The sequence below is a fragment of the Thalassophryne amazonica genome, chromosome 19 (genome assembly GCF_902500255.1).
Source record: "Thalassophryne amazonica chromosome 19, fThaAma1.1, whole genome shotgun sequence".
Taxonomy (NCBI): Eukaryota; Metazoa; Chordata; class Actinopteri; order Batrachoidiformes; family Batrachoididae; genus Thalassophryne; species Thalassophryne amazonica.
The window spans coordinates 64,323,210-64,340,040 of NC_047121.1; the positions used below are offsets into that span (position 1 = coordinate 64,323,210).

General features: G+C 39.9%; 1 protein-coding gene across 3 annotated transcripts in view; it reads right to left on the reverse strand.

The window, feature by feature from the left end:
- Positions 1 to 1,886: 1,886 nt before the first annotated feature.
- ttll5 (tubulin tyrosine ligase-like family, member 5) overlaps positions 1,887 to 16,831 on the reverse strand; it is a 107,106-nt gene continuing 92,161 nt past the window's right edge. For 2 of the 3 annotated variants that reach the window (XM_034195590.1, XM_034195589.1), the window contains 2 exons: positions 13,601 to 13,683; positions 1,887 to 3,854 (listed from right to left, as the gene is read on the reverse strand). In XM_034195590.1, the coding sequence (XP_034051481.1) occupies positions 13,639 to 13,683 (45 nt within the window). In that variant the 3' untranslated portion in view covers positions 1,887 to 3,854; positions 13,601 to 13,638. Of the gene's footprint in view, positions 3,855 to 13,135; positions 13,216 to 13,600; positions 13,684 to 16,831 lie in introns of those variants that run through there. The other variant, XM_034195591.1, reaches the window with a different exon arrangement.

A 16,831-nucleotide genomic window follows, 5' to 3' on the forward strand; every position in this document is an offset into this window, starting at 1 on the left:
TCAGAGGATGTTCATTCAGTTGTTTAATTTTGTAGAAAAAAAGCAGATCACAGACATGACACAAACTAAAGTCATTTCAAATGGCAACTTTCTGGCTTTAAGAAACACTATAAGAAATCAAGAAAAAAAATTGTGGCAGTCAGTAACGGTTACTTTTTTAGACCAAGCATAGGGAAAAAAATATGGAGTCACTCAATTCTGAGGAAAAAATTATGGAATCACCCTGTAAATTTTCATCCCCAAAACTAACACCTGCATCAAATCAGATCTGCTCGTTAGTCTGCATCTAAAAAGGAGTGATCACACCTTGGAGAGCTGTTGCACCAAGTGGACTGACATGAATCATGGCTCCAACACGAGAGATGTCAATTGAAACAAAGGAGAGGATTATCAAACTCTTAAAAGAGGGTAAATCATCACGCAATGTTGCAAAAGATGTTGGCTGTTCACAGTCAGCTGTGTCTAAACTCTGGACCAAATACAAACAACATGGGAAGGCTGTTAAAGGCAAACATACTGGTAGACCAAGGAAGACATCAAAGAGTCAAGACAGAAAACTTAAAGCCATGTGTCTCAAAAATCGAAAATGCACAACAAAACAAATGAGGAACGAATGGGAGGAAACTGGAGTCAACGTCTGTGACTGAACTGTAAGAAACCGCCCAAAGGAAATGGGATTTACATACTAAAAAGCTAAACAAAAGCCATCATTAACACCTAAACAGAAACAAACAAGGTTACAATGGGCTAAGGAAAAGCAATCGTGGACTGTGGATGACTGGATGAAAGTCATATTCGGTGATGAATCTCGAATCTGCATTGGGCAAGGTGATGATGCTGGAACTTTTGTTTGGTGCCGTTCCAATGAGATTTATAAAGATGACTGCCTGAAGAGAACATGTAAATTTCCACAGTCACTGATGATATGGGGCTGCATGTCAGGTAAAGGCACTGGGGAGATGGCTGTCATTACATCATCAATAAATACACAAGTTTACATTGATATTTTGGACACTTTTCTTATCCCATCAATTGAAAGGATGTTTGGGGATGATGAAATCATTTTTCAAGATGATAATGCATCTTGCCATAGAGCAAAAACTGTGAAAACATTCCTTGCAAAAAGACACATAGGGTCAATGTCATGGCCTGCAAATAGTCCAGATCTTAATCCAATTGAAATCTTTGGTGGAAGTTGAAGAAAATGGTCCATGACAAGGCTCCAACCTGCAAAACTGATCTGGCAACAGCAATCACAGAAAGTTGGAGCCAGATTGATGAAGAGTACTGTTTGTTACTCATTAAGTCCATGCCTCAGAGACTGCAAGCTGTTATAAAAGCCAGAGGTGGTGCAATAAAATACTAGTGATGTGTTGGAGCGTTCTTTTGTTTTTCATGATTCCATAATTTTTTCCTCAGAATTGAGTGATTCCATATTTTTTTTCCCTCTGCTTGGTCTAAAAAAGTAACCGTTACTGACTGCCACAATTTTTTTTCCCTGATTTCTTATAGTGTTTCTTAAAGCCAGAAAGTTGCCATTTGAAATGACTTTAGTTTTGTGTCATGTCTGTGATCTGCTTTTTTTCTACAAAATTAAACAGCTGAATGAACATCCTCCGAGGCCGGTGATTCCATAATTTTTGCCAGGGGTTGTATGACCACTACTGCTCATAATGGAGAACAAATACACTCATTCATTTATTTTTGATGCTTATTCAGTTGTGGTAGCAGCAGACCAAGCAGCTCATCCCACATTTCCCCCATCTCAACCAGTTCTTCCTGCGGTGTTGCAGAGCCAGCTGGGTAGCATAATCCCACCAGCGTATCGTGGGGCCTACTCCCAGTTGGATGTGATCATCACAGTTTTGATGTCTATTACAAAAAGTATAAACTTTCAGTATTTATAATATGCATCTTTTTATTCAAACAGCAGAATGTTGACTTTGATTCCACTGTAGCATGCACAGACTTAGACATAATATTTAACACGTATAACATCAGATACAACAAAGAACCCCAACACCTTCAAAGTGTATGAAACTCGTGGCTTCTGCAAAATCAAAAAGTACAATCTGTGGAAAACCATTTCGATGGAATACTTTCATAAAATTCAAGTATTTCCTCAACCCCCCCCCCCCCCCCCCCCCCAAAAAACCCAACAGTTTCATGCTGATTTGTGCACTATGACAGAGACTATTCTTTACATTAATAACCCCTGAGTAGATTAATTTATTGTCCCACAGAACAGAACATCCGGGAGCTACACAGAACAGCCACTGGCTATTGGTCAATAAATATTGATGCAATAACAATAATTTACATATGAAACAATGTGCAAATTGCTCCATTAAAGACTAGATTTAGCTCACAAGGGTGTACACAAACAATCACAAAAGAAAATGAACCTTCGGTTGAGCCTTTTACACCTTTGTTGCAGCCACACGAGAATGACGCTTTTCTGTTCCTGATGCAACCCAATAATGATAATAATAATAAAAAAAAGATTACACACTGGACTTCATGTTGGAACTGGGCTGAACTGACTTTTTTTTTTTTTTTAAGTGGATGGGACTTAGCGAGCATGTTTATGATGTTTCAAAGCTTGATACCATCATGTTCCTCACACAACTCTTAGCTATGTTGTATATGAACAAATCCACTCAGAACACAACTGTGGGTTCTTGGAGAATGTGAAGAATGATGCTGACGAAACTCATTTTATATGTTTGCTGCTATGTCTTTACACAAAGCTGCAGATTTATTTCTGCAGTAGTTAGTTGAGTGAGTGCCTTCATTAATGTATCCACCAACAGAGGATGAACTCGTCCAACATACCTGATTATTTTATTTTATTTTTTAACGAATGAATGAATAAATTAATTAAATTGGTTGGGAAAAAAAATCTTCTTTACAAATACACAGTATAAGAACACACAGACAATGTACAATTTAAGCCTGGACATAAGTAAACAAACAGTGTAAAGTGACAGATTTTCCCATGACACCTTTATAAGCAGGATGCACAAAATGTGTGACACAAAAAAAGACACCAATTAAGCCCATTTACACTTAAATAATCAGGATTTTGCTGCAAGAAAAGGATGCTAAACATTAAGTAAACGCTTTTGCAAAGACTACAGGATCTCAGATTTGGTGACTGCAATAAACTGGAATATGATGCTGGGATCAAGGACTGGGAGCTGGAATGTCTAACATGAACAGTCACATAAGAAAGGGACTTCTTATTCCACCTCAGTGACAGCAAGATAAGAAGTAGATCTGCCAGCATCTAGAATACTAGACCCAGACATCTGTCAGAAACCAAATCCTGGTCTCACCTTGCAGTTTGTGTTGGTGGTGCGGAAAGGGGGGGGGGCACTCACGTGTCTGAGCAGAAAATAAAACATTGCTTGCTGCAGTTATGAAGCGACAAGGCTTGAAGGACCATCTGCTGATAGCTATCTGTCACTGAAATCTTTCTGTGGCATCAGCAGCATGCAGAGAATGAGGGTGTGCAACTATCACAACTGATAGGGAGGGGGTGTGGAGGCGGGGGGGCTGGTGCTCTCATGTTGAGTTGGGCAACAAAATCCAAACCTGCGTCAAAGCTGGACATTCCTGACCTGGCAGACTGTCTTCTTGCTGGTTTATGGCTGCGTCATGAAGAAATGAACAGGACCCTGCTCAGTGGCTGGCATGCTTTCATCTGTCGCTGTTGTCCTTTCCCAGAATACACCTCTGCAAGCATGTGGGTATGCAGTTACATGCAGAGACACCTGTCATGTCGGGAGGCTCCCCGTCGCCTTCGTGTCATTTGTGACGAGGCTGGAAGAGCTTGCAGTAAGCAGGAAGACCTGCAGAGCAACAAACCAAAGCAGAATTATGGCACAAGGTTGTCCTCTATGAAAACCTGGGAGACTCTCCCCCCCACCGCCGCTGCATATGGGCACATAAATCCCCTGCTCGTAAATGTTTTGTTGTCCTTTAATTATTTTCGCTCATGGTGGTTACCAGCAGATCTGCACAGCTAGCCTGGTGATTAGCTTTTATCTAGCCGCCGCTTTACTCGCTCCACGTGCTATCGCCTAGCATGCCGCCAGCAGAAAATAAATAAATAAATAAATTTTAAATGCAGTACAGTCAGAGCTGCAGTGTTTGTACTCCCAAACAGTATTCCCTTTCATTCAACCGTTGCAGAGACTATTTATTTTGGGACGCTTTTTACACCAAGATGCCTGACTGAGCTGGAAAACTAAAACATCATCCAGCCTTCCATTATGATGACATGACGACTGGAAGCAGCTCCTTTAGGCTCGACAAAAGAAATGCACCACTCTAAAAGACAATTACAACTTGCAAAAATAAAGATTGTAACTGTGGAATCAGTGGCAAATCAACTCTGAGGCCCCATCTACCGTGCACAATGAAGCACACAGTGCAATGTCAGCGCTATTCCGAGTTTCCAACTGATCCATTTGTCATCTTCATATACAGCCCAAGTTTTTTTTAAAAACACAAGGTCACATTCAGTCATTTGTTTGTGTGTCCTTGGTCTAAAAATGAGGTGTGGCCAGGTGCAGTTGGTATTGTCGTACACCAGAAAGCATTTGTGCTATCGATCAACAAAAACAAGGTCTCTGCAGACTATGCAATTCATGACTGGACTGATGTACAGTCCATGCAAAGGGATACGAACAGTCATCCAAACCATCAACATGTTTATTAGACCCCATTCCTACCAGGCTGCTCAAGGAAGCCCTACCATTATTTAATGCTTCGATCTTAAATATGATCAATCTATCTTTGTTAGTTGGCTATGTACCACAGGCTTTTAAGGTGGCAGTAATTAAACCATTACTTAAAAAGCCATCACTTGACCCAGCTATCTTAGCTAATTATAGGCCAATCTCCAACCTTCCTTTTCTCTGAAAAATTCTTGAAAGGGTAGTTGTAAAACAGCTAACTGATCATCTGCAGAGGAATGGTCTATTTGAAGAGTTTCAGTCAGGTTTTAGAATTCATCATAGTACAGAAACAGCATTAGTGAAGGTTACAAATGATCTTCTTATGGCCTCGGACAGTGGACTCATCTCTGTGCTTGTTCTGTTAGACCTCAGTGCTGCTTTTGATACTGTTGACCATAAAATTTTATTACAGAGATTAGAGCATGCCATAGGTATTAAAGGCACTGCGCTGCGGTGGTTTGAATCATATTTGTCTAATAGATTACAATTTGTTCATGTAAATGGGGAATCTTCTTCACAGACTAAAGTTAATTATGGAGTTCCACAAGGTTCTGTGCTAGGACCAATTTTATTCACTTTATACATGCTTCCCTTAGGCAGTATTATTAGACGGTATTGCTTAAATTTTCATTGTTACGCAGATGATACCCAGCTTTATCTATCCATGAAGCCAGAGGACACACACCAATTAGCTAAACTGCAGGATTGTCTTACAGACATAAAGACATGGATGACCTCTAATTTCCTGCTTTTAAACTCAGATAAAACTGAAGTTATTGTACTTGGCCCCACAAATCTTAGAAACATGGTGTCTAACCAGATCCTTACTCTGGATGGCATTACCCTGACCTCTAGTAATACTGTGAGAAATCTTGGAGTCATTTTTGATCAGGATATGTCATTCAAAGCGCATATTAAACAAATATGTAGGACTGCTTTTTTGCATTTACGCAATATCTCTAAAATTAGAAAGGTCTTGTCTCAGAGTGATGCTGAAAAACTAATTCATGCATTTATTTCCTCTAGGCTGGACTATTGTAATTCATTATTATCAGGTTGTCCTAAAAGTTCCCTAAAAAGCCTTCAGTTAATTCAAAATGCTGCAGCTAGAGTACTGACGGGGACTAGAAGGAGAGAGCATATCTCACCCATATTGGCCTCTCTTCATTGGCTTCCTGTTAATTCTAGAATAGAATTTAAAATTCTTCTTCTTACTTATAAGGTTTTGAATAATCAGGTCCCATCTTATCTTAGGGACCTCGTAGTACCATATCACCCCAATAGAGCGCTTCGCTCTCAGACTGCAGGCTTACTTGTAGTTCCTAGGGTTTGTAAGAGTAGAATGGGAGGCAGAGCCTTCAGCTTTCAGGCTCCTCTCCTGTGGAACCAGCTCCCAATTCAGATCAGGGAGACAGACACCCTCTCTACTTTTAAGATTAGGCTTAAAACTTTCCTTTTTGCTAAAGCTTATAGTTAGGGCTGGATCAGGTGACCCTGAACCATCCCTTAGTTATGCTGCTATAGACGTAGACTGCTGGGGGGTTCCCATGATGCACTGTTTCTTTCTCTTTTGGCTCTGTATGCACCACTCTGCATTTAATCATTAGTGATCGATCTCTGCTCCCCTCCACAGCATGTCTTTTTCCTGGTTCTCTCCCTCAGCCCCAACCAGTCCCAGCAGAAGACTGCCCCTCCCTGAGCCTGGTTCTGCTGGAGGTTTCTTCCTGTTAAAAGGGAGTTTTTCCTTCCCACTGTAGCCAAGTGCTTGCTCACAGGGGGTCGTTTTGACCGTTGGGGTTTTACATAATTATTGTATGGCCTTGCCTTACAATATAAAGCGCCTTGGGGCAACTGTTTGTTGTGATTTGGCGCTATATAAAAAAATTGATTGATTGATGTTCATATCAAGCACATTGTTCGCACAGGTCCACTTCCTTGGCAGAAAACCTCTCACTTCGGAAAGCGTCCTACAAATGGCAAAGCTGCAGCACATGCTACATTTATGTCTCAAAGACAGTGACAGGTGGCACTGACTAATTGATATTATCGAGGATAAATTTTCAATTTTTCAATTTATTTCATTTATATAGTGTTGTGTGTTGGGGGGTGTGGCTGGATGTTTTGGTGTTCTTTTCTTTTCCTTGCTCTTCAGGTGGCATGAGGACTGATTTGTCTGTGGAGAAGGTGCTGGCTGAAGAGTCCTCACCCTCATCAACATCATGTGTAGCACCTGTGACTGGTGCTCACATGCAACCTTAAAGACTTTCAGCTGAAGCAGATAATTGGATGGTGTTCTGCATTTAAGGCATGTGTGATTCAAGCAGAACTGCCGGGAACCCGACCTTGTGATGTTCGTTTGTGAGACGCTGAGGACCGCGCCTGGGTTTGACACATCGAGCCCGTGAAGCAGGGAAGGGTGAGGACACATGCTGTCAGCACACGTTAAAGGTAATTAAGTGTTTGATTAATTGTTGATAGTAACTTGGTGTTTTGTTACACAGTATACTTGAATTGTGATGAGAATTGAGCAGCTTGCTTCTCACTGCTGTGGCGTGCGGATAAGTGATCCTCCATCTGTTGTGAGAAGCTGCTCATTTGCATAAAGTTAAAAAGATACAGACCTGAATGTGTTGCTGATAGCGTGTGTCTTTTGAAAGATATTGTTGTAACTGCTGACTTACCTCACCTCTTCTTTGCTTCACAGAGAGTCGGTTTTGTCGTGTCCACCTGGGGGTGTTTGTCTGGTGGTAGTGGGTCCAGGAACGCCGGGCTTCTATCCTTTTGGGCGCTTAAGAGCGCGCCAACAGTCACTCCACCAGAAGCACATTCTTTTAGTTTTGTACACATTATTATGCACAGGCGAAAAATAAATTGTTTCTGTTGTTGGAACCGCTTTCTGGTTATTTTTAGCGCTGGGTTCTGTCTGACGCAGGTCCGCTCCTCAACCCGCGTCGACACATAACAATATAGCACCAAATCACAACAAAGATGCCTCAAGGCACTTCACACAAGTAAGGTCTAACCTTACCAACCCCCAGAGCAAGCACAGGTGAGAGTGGTAAGGAAAAACTCCCTCTGATGATTTCAGGAAAAAACCTCAAGCAGACCAGACTCAAAGGGGGGACCCTCTGCATGGGCCATGCTACCGACACCATTTACAAAACAATTCACAACACGGATATACAGGAAATGTTGCTGGTGCACAGGCTGCAGAAACAGACACCACACCCATCTTTGGATGGAGCCACACCTCAAACAGAGAGAAAAAAACAGAATCAGGCATCAGAAAAACAACAAATACAGTATAATTTCAAGGAATCGGAGGGTCTGGGTTTGCGATTCTCTTAGATCAAGACTAAGATTACAGGAGAGGAGATTACAAACGCCATAGACCACAAATTACATTCAGTTGGAATATTTATAGACCTTAAAAAGGCTTTTGATACAATTAATCATGACATATTAATCAATAAACTTGAACAGTATGGGATTAGGGGGTTGGTGTTGCACTGGGTGAGAAGCTACTTAAGTAACAGAAAACAGTTTGTGAAGTTGGGGGAATATACATCATCATGCTTGGACAATGCTTGTGGCGTCCCACAGGGGTCAGTATTGGGTCCAAAACTGTTTCTAATTTATATAAATGATATTGTCAATGTTTCCAAAATATTAAAATTAGTATTATTTGCAGATGACACAAGCATTTTTTGTTCAGGGGGGGATTTGCAGGAGTTACTGAGGAGGATCAGTATAGAAATGGGAAAATTGAAAATATGGTTTGACAGAAATAAATTATCATTAAACTTAAGTAAAACAAAATACATGTTATTTGGCTATTGTAATACAGACATACAGGTTCAGTTACAAGTCGAGGGGGTAGATATTGAAAGGGTACATGAAAATAAGTTTCTGGGGGTGATAATAGATGATAAGATAAACTGGAAGACTCATATAAAACATATACAAAGTAAACTGTCAAGAAGCATTTCAGTTCTAAACAAAGCGAAACATATTCTGGACCACAACTCACTCCGCATTCTTTACTGCTCACTGGTTTTACCATATTTACAGTACTGTGCAGAGGTATGGGGTAATACTTATAAAGGTACAACACAATCACTATCAGTAATGCAGAAAAGAGCTATAAGAATTATTCATAATACTGGCTATAGAGATCATACAAATCCACTATTTTTACAATCCAAATTCTTAAAATTCACAGACTTGGTTCATTTTCAAACAGTACAAATTGTGTATAAAGCAATAAACAATTTACTTCCAGCAAATATTAAAAATATGTTTTTTAACAGATCAGGGGATTACAGTCTGAGGGGGAAATTTAATTTAAAGCATCAGTGGGCACGAACAACATTAAAAGGTTTCTGTATTTCTGTCTGTGGGGTGAGGATGTGGAACAGATTGGGAGTGGGGCTCAAGCAATGTCCAAGCATGAACCAGTTCAAACAGCGGTACAAAAATATGGTTTTTTCTGGGTATAGGGAGGAGGAAGGGTAATGAGGGTTAGGGTGTTTTTGTTTTTTGCTTCGGCTTGTAAATATATAGTATTTTGTATGTAAGTAGGTATGTGTAGGTGTATATTTATGTTTGTGTATATATATGTGTATATATGTATATGTGTATGTATGTTGATGTGTATATGTATGTGTATGTGTATATATATGTATATATATATATATTGATATCGGTTTAGGTGTGTAGGAATTTATGTGTATATGTGGCAAAGGGTATTACTGGTTGTGGGGAAGAAGGGGTAGGGATAAATAAGCTGATGCTTCACCCTACCCCTTTTCGGACATGTTGGGTACACAGTAGGAACTTTTTTGTTGTTGTCTTTACTGATCTATCTTGTAATTGTTGTTGTATCAAATGTTCGAAATAAACAGTTTTCATTCATTCATTCAAGATTCAGGTTTTAATGACTTACTGGACTCAAGCCATCGTAAGCGTATCTGTATATGATGAAAGTGTCAAATTTGTAGAGACTTTTACTTGTCTCAGCAGTGACAGTCACGTCTCTAGGTTGTCAGCCTTTAAGATCGAGAGACACTTGGGAAGAGCTTAGGGAGTCGTGAGGTCGCTGGACAGAGGTGTTTAGTGATACAATATCTTTGCAGAATAATGGAGGTCCAAGTCTTTAGAGACCTGGAGTGAAATGCCTCAAAATAATATCAAAATGTTTCACAGAGCTCAGCCATCCTCCAAGACCAGTCAGATCACTTTTTTGTTGTTTTCTTTTCAACATCTCTCAATCCTACAAAGATAACATCACGTTCAATGAGATTTTCGTGATGTGTGCCTTTGAAAATGCCTTTTCCCTGAAACAATAAAAAAAATGCATGTCAATACCCCCCAACACACAAACCATGTACATGCAATGAATGCACAATAATAATAATAATAATAATAATAATAATAAAGAAAAAAATGCAACATGCATGGCAGATTTATATACCCTTCATGTAATATTGCACCAGAAAGGTAAATGACTGAAATGGCTGGTTTGAATAAAATATACAATAGTTTACACAGTGCAATCTGAACAGAGGATGACAAGCAAAAAAACTGTTTTCCCAACAAGGCACCACATAGTCTGATTTGATAGACAGTCCCAATCTATCCATTGTGTCATGATCAGGCTCAAATAACAAAAGAGAGACAAATTCAGCATTTTTATCCTCAAACTAAAACCAATAAATCTCTGCTCAGTCAAAAGTTGGAGAGAGCAAAATCCTAAAAAAAACAAACAAAAAAACAAAACAAACCAAAAACAGTAAAACTTCAAGGGAAGGATGTTAAAACGCGTGTGGCCGACCTATTGAGTTTGTAATCTTTAATAGGACCTCATCAAAATCCTCTCCCCGTATCAAAAACGAGGAAGCGCTCACAAAAAGAAGATGCCTGCAAAGAAACAAAAGGTTGCGAGAGAGAGAGAGAGAGAGAGAGCAAGAGAGCGAGCTGTATGTGCAAAATGAGGAGAAATGAAGAGAGGGAACAAGAAAGAGATAAAGCGAGCGTGTGATTAATGATTGCTGACGGCTGATCATAGAGAATGCTCTCCGCTTGGACCCGCTTTGACTCCCTGTCACACTCGATCAGAGGAGCGCAGTCATCTCGCCACAAAGATACACTGGGCAGACAGAGAATCCTGACTCACTCCACAAAGGCTGTGCCCCTTAAAACAACACCCCGCACACCACCTTTGGTACAACACACTGGTTTTCTGTTCAACTCCCTCTGCCACTCTCAGTGCACGTCTAAACCTGCCTTACAAACTAGTTTTGGTGGTTGGAGTTTCATTCGTTCTGGGGATTTTTCCCCCCTTTATTTTAAGAAAGTGAAACATCTCTCGCACCCTGTATGCTCTGAATGATTGTGGGTTAAAACCCACATTAATGAAATGCAGAAGCTGGTCCCAGTGGATCCAGTTACAGTACTTACTGAGTTCATAAGATACTTCTTTACCTGTGCAAAGCTTCATACTTATGGAACAAAGGGAGAGTGAAAAGAGCCACTGTTATTACTACCATATTTTTCCAGTGGCTTAGTTTAGACAAATGCAGGCCCATCTAGGCGTTGGCTTAAGAAAGGCACTCCCATGATGTAACGAATGGCGGGAATGACTTACACCAACCCTACAGTCGGTGTATGGAAAGTCTTTGATCAAACAAACAGATGTGTGCATCGGCAGAAACGGTTTCATATTACTGTGACTGCAATAAGTTCAACAGTTCTCAGGGCCGCAGAGCTACACAGCAGATTAACAGGGCGCACTCTGTGCACGAACCTCAATGACTTAAGAACAGGAGAAAAGATGGGGGGTCAGGTACTCAAACGTGAAGACAAAGTGTTTTCTATTCAACCCCAAAAGGCTGGTTTCAATACAGTTCATTAAAATTGCTCATGACACAGCTCAGATAATAAATAAAACACTCCATGCACACTTTTTCCCTAAAGCATGTCATATGATGTTTGAAATGGCTCCAATCATGTACATGTACACTTTAGGCACATTTAATGTGCCTATAAAGATTTGAAGAATAATGACCTTTCATCTATGTGCAATGTATAAGTATATATATCAAAATGTGACCACTTTGCACTTGTACGAGAAAAATAACAGCCTGACCAAATGAAGTGCATTTTGCTGGGACTCTGCTCTTCCCCTGTTGGTTGTCTTTTTGTTTTGTTTGTTTTTTTAGCCATCTGTCTTTGTGATCATTGGACTCAATTCTGTCTTTGCATGTTTGACAAACCCTTGTTGTGCTTTGGTTTTATTTGATTGTTTTGTTTTTGTTACTATGGCCAAAGCAGATGTCGACCCCACTGAGTCTGGTCTGCTTGAGGTTTCTTCCTATAATCAATCAAAAATACATGAGTGAGTTTTTCCTTATAACTGCTGCAATGTGCTTTCTCATGGGGTGATGTTCCTTTGACTGACCTGTGATTTGGCACTGCATAAATAAAATCAACTGAAATTGTCTTGTAATTAATCAGCTTTTCACGAATATTTTATTCATTGAACATCAATAATTGTCTTTGTTATCATGCACCACACAATACGCCTACAAAGAAATCAATTTAAACTTTCCTTTTTAAATTTATGAAAAAAATTTGCAACTTGAATCATAACTTGAAACTCAATGACTTTTTCCTATTTTAAAAAAAATCCCATTTGATTTTTTTGTTCATAATTTAATTTTTGAAATTAAATTTGAGTTTCTGCTGACCAAATACTACAGAGAAGAAATTAAGCCTTATGCAGTCTCTGAGGAACACTGGGCTTGTACTTATTCTTGGATACCACAGCATGAGGAGGATGAGAGTCTATGACTCACTCTGGGTGGGGCACCAGTCCATCGCAGGTTACTTCCCCAGTCAAGACCGGTGCCCATTTACAGCTGGTGGACTGAGAAGCTGGAGGTGAAGTGTCTTATCCAAGGACACAGACAGCTCTCATGTAGTACACACCTGGAATGGAAGCCTGTATTACATATTCACAGTCTAAATTTTACCCCAAGGAGGCACCAGCTCTACACTACACTGATATCAAAATTGTAAGTAGTCCAACACTTTTGCAGAGTACCACATGTATCACAATGCTGGACTTTCCAACAGTTTAGTTGGATAAAACACAATCAGTTTTTGTGAACAGGGTGTGGTGTCCATCTTAATTTACACTCCACTTCATCATGCATTCAAAAGAAGGCCACAATCAATTTTATTAAGCCTAAAGAAAACTTTTTGATCCACTTGGTGTAATTTTTAGAGTACAAATGGACAAGGCTTTAGCTGGACGGGTTAACAATTGCAGCGTAATGGCCAACAGATGGGAATTTCCAAAGTGTTTCCATCACTGGATCTCATTACAAAAGAGAGATGTCGTCACACAGATGTTACACTTCTTTATCCTTCAGCGGTAATCTGACCCCTTGACACGGGCACATGGAAACTATATGATCAAACAGAAACGCACGGCACTAAGAAGTTTGTTTAGAGGTATTACTCCATAAAGAGAGCTAATGCACAAGTCAGGGTAATACAGTAACTAATAAAATCTTACTTGTACTCTTTCAACATTATTGGAATTTAAGGTTTGTTTATGATAATGTAATGGCAGTGTGCTGTAGTTTTCTTTTACAGTGTCCCAAATAGATTTACACATGCCAGTCACTACTGAGTAAGATGAAGCTAGGTAACAAATATGCATCGGGGCATATCTGTCTAACATGAGGAATGTCCACCATTCCTGGCATAGAAAAAAACATCTTCTCTGCCCGAGGACAAACAGATCAGGGGTAATATTTCAACAAGTGCAAATCATATGTTGAACTCACCTGCTTTACTGCAGGTACTCTCGTAGACCACACGCTGGCTACTGGACGCAGTTCCACGGGCTGAACTGTCTGCAGATGTCTGCCTGTGTAGTCAGATAACAAGATAAGAATGAGTGAAGATTGAAAAAGGCTGAGGCTAAGCAGTGACCAACTTTACAGAGGAGTGACTTGAACAATTCATTAGTGTTACCTGTGTCCAGTCGCGCGACTTCTGATGAGCAGAGACCGATTAAAATAAGGATCATCAGACTATTGACTTCAATCCAATACCGCTTCTTAAACTTGTTATTGAGCTCAGAATCTGAACCTTTTCTGAGGGTTTTCCTACAATTATGAGTTAGTCCTTCCCCTGATGTCTGCAAACTTAGTAACTCAAAAACATTAAATTCAATCCAAATTACATGGGCATAAAATCAGCACAAACTGATAAAAATGTAATGAACTCTAATGTGCCACATCAATTCTGAAGACCAGTTTTGTTATGCTCAAGTAATAAACCATATGTCTGCCTGCCGCCTGATGGATATGTCTGAGCTTGTTCCAGGCAATAGTCTTATCACATGCATGATGGAAATTGGGAGCAGGTGCATTTGAAGTTACATGTAGTTTGAAATGAGCTTGGTCACCAGTTTCTTTTATTTATGAAGCCTATAGTGAAGCAGATAAGTATGATTTCTGGCCAGAATTGTTCACTTGGTGAAGCAAACATCAAATTTGCCATGAATGTTCTTCATAAATCAGTGTTTGAGGAAAAAAGTACTGGCCACTTGAAAATCCAACATGGTGGCCAGGTAGGGGTCAATGAAGAATTACACAGGGGTCAAAATCTAAAAACGCTCCAATCATATTGAAAAGTATAACATTATTATCATTTTACCGGGGCGTTGCTAGGCCGGTATCATAGATTTCCGTCGACGGTATCTGGCTATACCCACCCGCTGTGCGTAAACAAATGACATCATAGCGCGTGCGCAGCCCAAGAACTGTCCGCAGAGGTGGAAAAAAAAACCAAATTGTCCGCAGAGGAAAAGATGAAAACTCGGGCGAATAGCTGTCATTTTGGGTGACTGGGCATGGACGTCGGGCCTCTTGAAAATGCATACCACCCTCCAAAAGCACGTTATTGTATTATTATTTGTCTGATCATAAATATTCCAAAAAGGTATAGTTTGGACTATCTATGTCTGACTGTTATGGAGTTATGGGGTAAAAACAGTAAGAATAATGACAAAGGTCCAAAAACAAATCAAAAACAAAAATTGGAATGGATTGCTTCATTCATTTGCAGTATTTGTGTGTTAGCTTTTCTTTGATACAAAAAGAGGGTTCTCCAAGGAAACATGGGTGGGGAACACTATTCTTGCAAATCGCTTTTCACACTATAAAGAAGACATCAATACGCATCATGTATAGTGCATAAAAAAACATAACAGGAAGTCATAGGGTTGACAGTTCAGTGAATCCAAGAGCATTAAACAGGGTCACAAACAAACTAATGGATTTAACTCTGAGTAGTTCTAGAGATCATAAACAAGATATTACACAGCTATTTTTATATAACCAAACAGCAGTGTTTTCATAGAGCAAGCCACTATAAGAACTGGTGGAGCATGGAGCAGGCACAGACATGTCTGCAACATTATACATTAAATCTGTTAAGCATTTTTTTTTTTTTTTTTTTTTTTAGAGGGAACAATAAATAAAGCTTAGCCAGTATTAACCTCTCACCCCATAACAGCAGTTTGCCAAAGCAGCATTAACAAGGTAATGAGGGTGCACACTGCCTCCTTGTAAGGGGCTGCACAGTTGTTCTTTCATACCATTACACAACCACAAATAGAAGTGGCCCACTTTAAGTGTGGTGCACCTCGGCAGAAAGTGGCTCCTTTCATTTGACAAGGGGATGAAAAAAAAAAAAAAAAAAGAGACCTCTGGGCTCTTCACATCCTTTTCTTGTCAAAGGTCTCTCACTGTCAAGTATCAGTGAGAACTCAATCTGAACTTGCAGCATATACAGATGATATATTGAAAACTTCTCGTTACTTGCTCAAAGCAGAAGCACTTGTACAAATATAATTGATGCCTTACTTTTTGTGCAGGTAGCTCATACACCCTGGTGTTATTGAGACTGACCACAGGGATAAAGTTTAACCATAAACACACTTCTGGCAGCTTCTGTGTGTATACAGTATCCTGTGAAAATAACTACTGTTGTGGCTGATTAATTGGGAGTGAAAACAGCAGCCAGGCTGACATAAATGGAACTGCTGTAATTGTCACCTTATTAGTAATGCCACACGACAGCCTGGCTTTCCGTAGTTACAGCTGCAACTAGCCAAACCTCGCAAACAAAATACCAAACAGACTCATTTATTTTTGTTACAAATTGTTCCTTTCAAAGCTTTCACTGAAGTCATACAAGTTTGAAACTGAGCAGTCCACTGAGCTGGTACTTGTGGTATGGTGATAGAGCAGAGACATGCCCAGCCAAGTGTGATACCAACATGCTTCAAGCAAATACACTTGATGTGAAATTAACTTGGGTGCAACGCAAAGCGTTCAATTATCCAGAGTCGTGGTGTGCAAATGCGTGAAAAACCTCAATAGCGGTGGATACTGAAAATAATTAACATTTAACAGAAAACTACCTACCACACATTAAATAAGAAAGACAATTTTGGGTCCAAATGTCACCTTCACTGGGGTGACAATTATTATCTCTGTGAACAGACGGACAAAGGCTGACAGAACCGTGACATTTAGCAGAATGTTAAGAGATAAAAGGAGCACTTCAGTCAGAAATTTGAATTACAGTCAGAAATTGCTTGTTGGATCCCATCCTACACCTCTTTAATATGGCAGAGAGGACTAAGAACATCAAAAATCCTAATCTTGACCAAACGTAGGCCGGAGAGGGGGTGAAGACCACCTTTGTGCAAATTGCGTAAATTTTCAAGTTAATCAACAGAAGTGCAATATGCTGACAAATCGTACTCCAATTAGTTCATGAAATCTCAAAAAGGCAAGATTCTTGCCAATACCCCCAGCTACAAATCTACTTTCTTAAATGAATCACTGAAAATGAACCATTGGGCAGCCTTTTAATTATGCAACAGTAGTTAGTGCAGCAGTGTACACTACTGTTGCCGCCTGCAACAACTACAAATTTTATATGTCAAGAGCCATGACAGGTCAAATTCTGTTCAGTAGTTTATGACCTGGATAGACGCA